The sequence below is a fragment of the Saccopteryx leptura genome, chromosome 1 (genome assembly GCF_036850995.1).
Source record: "Saccopteryx leptura isolate mSacLep1 chromosome 1, mSacLep1_pri_phased_curated, whole genome shotgun sequence".
Classification (NCBI taxonomy): domain Eukaryota; kingdom Metazoa; phylum Chordata; class Mammalia; order Chiroptera; family Emballonuridae; genus Saccopteryx; species Saccopteryx leptura.
The window spans coordinates 285,521,347-285,531,115 of NC_089503.1; the positions used below are offsets into that span (position 1 = coordinate 285,521,347).

Genomic DNA, 9,769 nt, shown 5'->3' on the forward strand with positions numbered 1-9,769 from the left:
TGCCAAACCTAGGAGGGGAAAGCTCAGTACTCAGAGGAAGGTCCAGTGTTTTGATTTTTTTCAATGTTCATAAACACAGAGTGTATATAGGATAAACCTATAAAGAAACTCAACCCATAAAGATCAAAACCCAACTAGAAATCAGCCAAAATCAATAGTTACTCTATCCAAAACCTGGTTTTGCAGTTTCTGAGTTAATCTTTAACTTCTAAAATCTTTGACTCCTTGTATTCAGTCGTTCCACACAAATACATGATGAAACAACCCTTCCTCTCAGCCTGGTGTACCACACGCACAGTCTTGCCTTGGCTTTTGTTGTTGTTAAAATGTTCTTGTGCTCCCCAACTTCTCTGCATTCACATAGCATGTGACGTGTTCAGGGAAGAGGATGCCAAATTCTTGTCTTCTGAGTCTTCCATTATCATGCTATTAATCCCAGAAATGCTACCCTACTAAATAAAAATAAAATAAAACGAACTTGGGCCATTGAGCCTTCAAGTACTATGGCTTCCAGTAGGTCAGAGCTCCAGGCTGTGTGGCTCAGCACAGTGAGCAAGCAACGGGATAGTCTTTACCCTTCGTGACTGCTTCTATTTCAAATGCGGAGAATGGCTTCCCACCTTTCAGTCTGATCTCTGATACCCGTTTGTTTTGTGAAAATGTACTTTTTTGTGCCAGAGCAAAAATACTTTCAAAGCATGCATTGAATAATGCAGCTCCCTCACTGAATACATTTATTTAAAGCAAAATTTAAAGCTCACTATTCACACCCTCAGACAGTTCTCCATAAAATGAGGTATTCAGTATTGTGGTCGTGAGGAGAGTCTGAGCCACTTGACCTCCACGCTGTGATTTCCATTGCCTTTACTTCCTGCTTTCTGCCTTTTTCAGGTCCCTGTGCCGCTGGAGTTGTGGGAATCAAGATGCCTCGTTATTGCCTATTTGGAGATACTGTCAACACAGCCTCAAGGATGGAATCCACTGGCCTCCGTAAGAAGGGAGATTGTTTTTCTTAGAGGACAAGGATTCTGTCTTCCAGCAGGAGGGAACTGTAGGGTAAAATGCATAAGTGCCAGTGAGATGAAGAACGACCCTCCTTCACATTGACTGAATGTGAGCCTGTGTCATTCCAGGTCTTGCTACATTTGCGTTTGTTGTGGTGGTTTACCAATAAATTTTTCTTTATTCAGTAAGAGGAGGGGAGGCATAGAGACAGACTCCGCCATGCACACGGCAATCCCATGAGGGGACGATGCTCTGCCTATCCAGGGTGTTGCTCCATTGCTCAACAGCAGAGATCTTCTTAGTGCCTGAGGCAGAGGCCATGGAGCCATTAAGCTCTACCACTAGCCAACTGGCCAGGGTCCTGATGATTTTTTTTTTATTACTTAAGTGTTTTATTTTATTATTAAAATTCAACCTATATGTGAGAGGCATACTATTTACTGATAATTATTATTTTTTGACTCATTTTCAAATTGTTTCTATTGCTAGGGTTCATTTGCAATGCATTTAGGCATGGTCTACTTGGAGTAATCATGAAATTTAATGTAGACCCATATAACTTAAAAATAATCCAGTAGGCTGCCTGACCAGGTGGTGGCGCAGTGGATAGAGTGTCGGACTGGGATGCGGAGGACCCAGGTTCGAGACCCCGAGGTCGCCAGCTTGAGCGCGGCTCATCTGGTTTGATCAAAGCTCACCAGCTTGGACCTAAGGTCACAGACTTGAGCAAGGGTTTACTTGGTCTGCTGAAGGCCCGTGGTCAAGGCACATATGAGCAAGCAATCAATGAACAACTAAGGTGTCACACGAAAAGCTAATGATTGATGCTTCTCATCTCTCTCTGTTCCTGTCTGTCTGTCCCTATCTATCCCTCTCTCTGACTCTCTCTGTCTCTGTAAAAAATAATAATAATAATAATAATAATAATAATCCAGTAGGCTAAGGTATGGTATTCAACCTGGTTCACTTCCTTATTCCTCTTTTATTTGATTTTCCTGGTAATCAGTTTTAGTAAAGAAAAGTAAGCCCTGGCCGGTTGGCTCAGTGGTAGAGCGTCGGCCTGGCGTGCAGAGGTCCCGGGTTCAATTCCCGGCCAGGGCACACAGGAGAAGCGCCCATCTGCTTCTCCACCCCTCCCCCTCTCCTTCCTCTCTGTCTCTCTCTTCCCCTCCCGCAGCCAAGGCTCCATTGGAGCAAGGATCGCCCGGGCGCTGGGGATGGCTCCTTGGCCTCTGCCCCAGGCGCTAGAGTGGCTCTGGTCGCAACAGAGCGAAGCCCCAGAGGGGCAGAGCATCGCCCCCTGGTGGGCGTGCTGGGTGGATCCCGGTCGGGCGCATGCAGGAGTCTGTCTGACTGTCTATCCCCCTTTCCAGCTTCAGAAAAATACAAAAAAAAAAAAAAAAAAAAAAAAAGAAAAGAAAAGTATAAGAATTTTTTATATGCAGAAACCTATATTGCATTTGCCTGGCAAGGTAAAGGTACTATGTATTGCATGTAGTAGGTGCTCAGTAAATATTGATGACAATGATGGTGATAGAAATACATACAAGAGAGGATGAAAACATTGGTAGATGTGGGCACAAGTTGCAAAAATGCAGGTTAAAACAGTATTTTGGCTGTTTACTGACCTCCTTATGCCCATGTGTGTTAATATTTCTTATCTCACTGAATGGATTTTTAAGTGTTCTTTTGCTATAATATCCAAGCTCTCAAGAACACACCTGAAATAAATTTCCTGAATCAAGGGAAAGAAATGTGACTATATAATGGATTTCAAAATACGTAGACAAGATTTTCATTGCTCTATTTTGCTTTCCCAGCCTTGAGAATTCATGTGAGTGGCTCCACCATAGCCATCTTGAGGAGAACTGAGTGCCAGTTCTTGTATGAAGTGAGAGGGGAAACGTATTTAAAGGTAAGATACCCATAGAGACAGCATCCAATAAAACACTCAGAGATGCCTGTGGGCCACCTCCTTTGAAACTGAACACCCAGTGGTCAGTAATGGTGGGGAACAGAAGATGAAGAATCCTTTTCTGTACACCCTGAATTAATCATCCTCTATCCCCACGATAATCATCAACTAGCACCATGATGATCACCCACCATCCCTGTGACTATCACCCACAATCCCATGTAGGAGAAACCACCACCAAAGAATGTGAACTCAAAGAATGTTTACTTCAAAGAGCCCTTTTGAAATTTGCACTATGACTGCTATATTATAAAATGCTGCCTTCATTTCTCCCACATGTACACTGCATAAGAGCTGCAGCGTGGTCCAGGACTAATTTAACTTAAGTCAAGGTCCCCACTGCCTTACACCCTTGCTTTTACTGCAAGATGCTGCCACTCTCGAAGGCCAACCTCTCAACCAGTTGCTTTATCCTTCTGAAGTTCTGGACAAGAGAATCACAAGGTGTGGCCCCAGACTTGACGCAGCATCATCTGGGTGCTTGTTAAAAGGCAGGTGCCTGGTTTTCCACTAAGCTTACTGAGTAAGATTCTCTATAGGTATAGACTGGGAATCTATATTTTTAATAAGTATTCTAAGTGATTGTGATACACACTGAAGTTTGAGAATAGCTGCTCCAGACTCTCTATGCTGTTCCTCACATTTACAACAGCTGCTTTCTGAAGCTACCAAATGCCTCCACTTGGCTCTCAGGCTTCCTTTGAAGGTCATTACAATCTTTTCACAATCGGTCAGAAGCCAGCTGTTGACAGTAAGATTATCTGCCTCCAGTAGCCATAGTGTTTCCAGCCTTTACACTGTGATTGCAACTTGGAAAAGCCTCCTTTCATGGAGTCGGGTCCTAACATCACACTCACGTTTTGAATCCTCTGTAAGTACATTTTCTGCACAGAGCATTTCTCTCAATAGAAGTGGTTTATGGATTACTGCAGTTCAAACAGAGGAAGAAAAAAAACTACACACATACAGAAAACAAACAAAAGAAATCACTATTTTAAAGATGTGGTTTTTAAAAATATACATATTCATCCACTCACCTTTTCAAATACTAGGTCTAGCAAAAAGCAGGAGTACCAGTAAGTTTCCATTAATTTTATCACCTCCCAATTAGGCCAAAAAATGTCACTTAATAAGTGTTTATTATTATGCACATGTGTTTATCATTTACACACAAGATGGGAAAACTGTGGCAAAATGTTTGCGGCAAACTTTGTGAAAGAAAGGACAAGAAGAAAATGTGGACAATGAAAACCAGTTGGATTTGTTGACGTAACAAGACTATAGATCAATTTTCTTCCTTTTTAATTTTGAGTTCTTGTAAAGTTGCTAATAGTGATATTTTGAAATGTCTTGTGGGAGGAGAAGAAAACTCTACTTTGAAAAGTCATGTCTGGTGATTGAGAGACTTTAAAAAAAATTTTGTAATTGATTTTAGAGAAAGAGGAAGGGAGAGAGGAAAAAAAAAAGACATTGATTTGCTGTTCTACTTATTTATGAATTCATTGGTTAATTAATTCTTATATGTGCCCTGAACGGGGATCAAACCTGCAACCATGGTGTATGGGGGCAACACTCTAACCAACTGAGCTACCCCGCCAGGGCAAGCGACTTGTTTTTAAAAAAGCTCTTGGAAATAAAAATCTGTCCAGAGTAATGCAGATCATATCAGGAATGTGTGCTGCACTGAAATAAACACGGATCGGAAACTCAGAAGTGAAATGTTGCTTGGAAACAAACACTTGTCAGAACAGCGGGCTAGAACTAAATTGTCTCACTGGCCTCCCTGGTACATACCTCTCTTGTCTCACTAGGGAAGAGGAACTGAGACCACCTACTGGCTGACCGGGATGAAGGACCAGGAGTACAACCTGCCAACCCCTCCCACTGTGTAAGCGGCGGGTGTGCTGGGGAAGGGGAGTGGAGGTCGTGGCTTGGCAGGTTGTGCTACATACATCCAGTTTCATTGTTGGCGAGTGCTCTGCCAGTGGCAATGTTATATTGAGTATGAGAACTACCTATGAGAGACGTTTAGAAAGCTCCCTTCTCTGCCTGTTAGAAACTAGGTGTTCCAGGCATGCCCACGACAGAGGACAGTGGAGAGCTCACCTCCTGAGGTGTGTCTGGTTCTGGTTAGACTAACGCATGCCAGAGGCACAGAGGCATTCTGCCTCTCCACCTCTGCTACAGCTATCTGTGGGGCCACGAGTTGAACGGGACCTCCTCCAACCCCAGGACTGTGGTTTTAGGCTTTCCCATAGAATTTCTGTTCTCCCTGAAATGAGGAAGACAAAGTTTCAGATCTAACTGACAGATTTCAGTTCCCCTAAAGGGGACCCAAGTGGTTGTCCATTGCACATTGGTTGCTGCAGTCAGTCTTGCAGCTGGCTGTTGCATTTGCTATGGCAGGGAAGCACTGTCTTGCAGACTCCTCGATGCTGGACCCAGACAGATGGCAAACCTGTAGAGATGCCAGAACAACACAGATCTTCCCTGGAGCACAGGAGATATGGCCTCTTACTAGGAGTGCTCCAAGTCCGTTCCAAATTCTTGAAACCCTCCCTGCATTCTGAGTTCTCTCCAGACAAGATCCACACTCTTAGGAATATGTGGGACCAATAAGTTTTCAGGGCTATGTTGCAGGGAACTTGCATTGCCCTGGCTTCCTTTCTCGTCCCTGCAGTGGCACGAGTAAACTTAACAGCACTTCCAAACTCTAGCAGCATGGTGTTGCACTTTGAAATTGAAACATAATTTTCAGTTTGAAATATACTCTGCTTTTTCTGCACCTACACAGAGCAGGATGACAATGCCTTAAGCTCATCTGAGGCAAGGCTCATTTTGTATTCTCTGGACTTCCTGTGTTTCGCACAGAAGAAGTCTCCAATAAATGCTTGGTAAATTGAACTGATTGTTCTAGAGCTAAGAAATATTCTGTATGAAGTGCTGAGAAGTTCAATTTTCCCTCCCCACTCATTTTCCAGGGAGAATCAACAGCGCTTGCAAGCCGAATTTTCAGACATGATTGCCAACTCTTTGCAGAAAAGACAGGCTTCCGGGATAAGAAACCGAAGACCCGCACGGGTAGCCAGCTACAAAAAAGGCACTCTGGAATACATGCAGCTGAACACATCAGACAGGGAGAGCACCTACTTCTGAACCTAAATGAGGTATAAGGACGCATGCGAATGAAGTACAGCTACAGTTAGGCGGTGGCCTAAGGGGTCCCCAAGACCTCAGTAGAACAGAAGACTCAAATGCCTTCTACTAAGCCTTGGCTGCCCAGTGTGGGACACTTTTGGAGAATATTCTGGAACATTCTGGAAAAGTAAATTACCTTTTACTCTGGAGCCTGATCTCAACAGTTGTTCCAGGGAGCGTCAACCTGGGAAAGAGGAGGAATGAATGTACTATCTCAAAGCTGAGGAGGTTTTGTTCTCATTTCATTTATTTTGTTTTTATTTTGTTTTGTGTACTGGATCTTTTTCCTTCTATATTCATGATAGGGTTTTTTTTAATTGTCACAATTATATTTTAAGTATCTTTTCTCCATTAAATTATATTTAACTCATAATTTTTAAAATATGCTATATGTTAGTCAAGAATAAAAGTTAAAAGGTCACTGAGCCTGTGTATGTGTTTCCAACTGTCCCTCCCATGTTCCTGAAATGCACCAGCCCCATCGTGTGCTCGCTGAGAAGCGGACTAAATTCACGCACACTGAAGCGGGGCAAAGAACCTTGGTGCTGACAGCTAAGGACCTTGACATTCAGTACCGCCTGCTGCCCGTGCAGTGATTTTGTATCTAGCCCTCTCCTGTGGGAGGCAGAGCCTGCAGCTGTCTCAGGTCTGAAATAAAGTCAAATCCCATTAGGCTGTAAAGACAGAACTTCACACTCTGCCCACACCCCATCCTGCTTTCCGGCGGCCATCTCCTGACCTTCCTCATGGCACTCCAGTGTGACTCAGTTGATTGAAATCTCTGGTGTTGAGTAGACTAGAATCAGCAAAAGCAAGACAAGCATGTGACACTTCTGGTGTTAACCTTCAGAACTAAAACAACTGCTTTGAAAACATTCCCCTTCCCAGGCCTCTGCCATGAAAACACTCAGAGATTACAAAACATGTTATTTCTTGTCCATCACCTAGAAAAACAGAAAATCAAAACATAATAAAATAAATTATCTCCTAATGTACAGGTTGAGAATTTAATAAGCAACAAGAGTCCTTCTTTGGAATCTGAATGTTTGTAATCTATCTGTGTCTTCGTGTCCAGTACAAAGAGACTTTCTGCATGGGGACAAGGTTGTGACATAAAAGTCCCCTGGTCATTTGTTTAGTAAAAGTATATATAGCCTGATCAAGCTATGGCACAATGGATACAGTGTCAGTCTGAGATGCTGAGGATCCAGGTTCGAAATCCCGAAGTCTCTAGCTTGAGTGCGGGCTCATCCAGCTTGAGCTCAGGGTCACTGGCTTGAAACCCAAGGTTGATGGCTTGAGCAAGGGGTCACTGGCTCAGCTGGAGCACCCCCTCCCCCATCCCATCAAGGCTCGTATGAGAAAGCAGTTAATGAACAACTAAGGTGCCGCAACTCTGAGTTAATGCTTCTCATCTCTCCTTTCCTGCCTGTTTGTCCTTGTCTCTCTATCTCTCTCTCTTCTAAAACAAATGTATATTGAACATCTCCTCATTTTATAGGAACTGAGTGTGCTGTGAGAATTATAGAAACATGGTCTCTACCAACCTTTGAATCTTACAGGGGAGAGAGAAACATAAAGAGATAAGTGGGTTTCGCTACAAATCAATGTTGGACAGCAGGCAAATTTAACAACTTCATCATCAACCAGAAAAACTCAAAATCATCTCTGATGCCACAGGGCTCTGATAAAACAGCTCAAGTGACAGGTCGTGTTTGCCTTCTGTTATAGAATATACATGGTTGTGAAACATTTTTACACCTTTCAACAGGTGTGGGCTTCAGCTTGTCCACTTAGCCATGTGATTATGTGATACCAGCAATGACAGTGACTAAGAATGAGACCCAAGCAAGGGTCAAATTCTTGCTCTGTTCTTTTCTAACTGTGAATTAATGAATTAATTAATGCTTCTAAGCTCTTGATGTTTTACTAATAACCCATGAATCATAATACCCACCTCAAATAGTTGTTACATAGATTTTTTTAAATTGAACTTTGTCAAGCACCCAGCACAGTGCCAGAGTGCTCCAAGACTCTCCACCTAGCACTGCCTGTCAGATTCTAACAAGTGACCTCTGCCTTCAAATTACACCTTCTCTCAACCTGCTTTACCAGAATTTTAAAAATTCAAACCCAGGATGTCCATGTACATGAAGTATACATGATTTATATTTAACAATTTTATTTTTGTATTTTTCTGAAGTGAGAAGCGGGGAGGCAGAGAGATAGACTCCCACATGCACCTGACTGGGATCCACCCGGCATGCATACTGGGGGGCAATGCTCTGCCCATCTGGGGCGTTGCTCTGTTGCAACCAGAGACATTCTAGTGCCTGAGGCGGAAACCATGGAGCCATCCTCAGCGCCCGGGTTAACTTTGCTCCAATGGAGCTTTAGCTGCAGGAAGGGAAGAGAGACAAAAAGAGGAAGAAGAGAGGGAAGGGTGGAGAAACAGATGGGCGCTTCTCCTGTGTGCCCTGGTAGGGAATCGAACCTGGGACTTCCACATGCCAGGCCAATGCTCTACCACTGAGCCAATCGGCCAGGGCTTATATTTAACAATTGATTATAGAATTTTTCAAATGTGTAGTCATCATCAGTTTCAAGAATTATCAAACACAAAAATATATATGAAAAAGAAATTGATGTTTCTTCACAGGTATTACAATTCAGGCATTGATAATGAAGAAGAAGCAATATAACTACTTTATGGTGATCTAGTATAATTGATACAATTGCCTCATTGTAGTAAGGAAATCTTGAAAATACTCTCCAATATTTATTTTTTAAAATCCACATATAAGTGGGCCCATGCAGTTCAAACCCATGCTTTTCAAGGGTCAATTCAGTTGCCAAAAATGCCATCATAGTAGTCCCCCTTATTACCTACAGGGGATTTGTTCCAACACACCTAGTGGATGCCAAACCTTATATATCATGTTGTTTTTTCATATACATATATAATTATGACAGTTTAATTTATAAACTAAGCATTGTAAGAGATGAACAACAACTAATAAAATAGAACAACTGTAACAATATATTGTAATAAAAGTTATGTGAATGTGGTCTTTTTCTTTCTCTCTCTCAAAATATATTATTGTACTGTATTCACCCTTCTTATGATGATATGAGATGACTCAATGCCTATGTGATAAAATGAAGTGAGATGAATGACATAGGCACTGTGACACAACATTAGACTAGAACAAGGGTTACTTGAATACAAACCATGAGAGTAGATCTGATAAACAAAATGGCTACTAAGTGACTAATAGGCATGCTACATGGACAGCTAACAAAGGGATATGTCACATTCCAGGTGGATGAAGTGGGGCCGTGAGAGATTTTATCATGCTACTTAGAACAACACACAATTTAAAACTATGAATTATTCATTTCTGGAATTTCTCATTTAATATTTTTGGACTATAGTTGACTGTGGATAACTGAAACCACAGAAAGTTATATCATGGATAAAGGGGAATTTTTCTGTACTTTGATAGAATATAAAATTTTATGCACTTGCTTATACATATACCATACAATGCAATCTCAGTTTAATGCATCTGTCCCAAGATAAAATGTACC

At 42.1% G+C, this 9,769-nt stretch overlaps 1 protein-coding gene across 3 annotated transcripts in view; it reads left to right on the plus strand.

Moving 5' to 3' along the window:
- Positions 1-9,238, plus strand: part of GUCY2C (guanylate cyclase 2C) — an 86,125-nt gene extending 76,887 nt beyond the window's left edge. For 2 of the 3 annotated variants that reach the window (XM_066355376.1, XM_066355358.1), the window contains exons 24-27: positions 892-990; positions 2,826-2,920; positions 4,792-4,868; positions 5,962-9,237. In XM_066355376.1, coding sequence (XP_066211473.1) covers positions 892-990; positions 2,826-2,920; positions 4,792-4,868; positions 5,962-6,136 — 446 coding nt within the window. In that variant the 3' untranslated portion in view covers positions 6,137-9,237. Of the gene's footprint in view, positions 1-891; positions 991-2,825; positions 2,921-4,791; positions 4,869-5,961 lie in introns of all 3 variants that reach the window. The other variant, XM_066355367.1, reaches the window with a different exon arrangement.
- Positions 9,239-9,769: the final 531 nt, after the last annotated feature.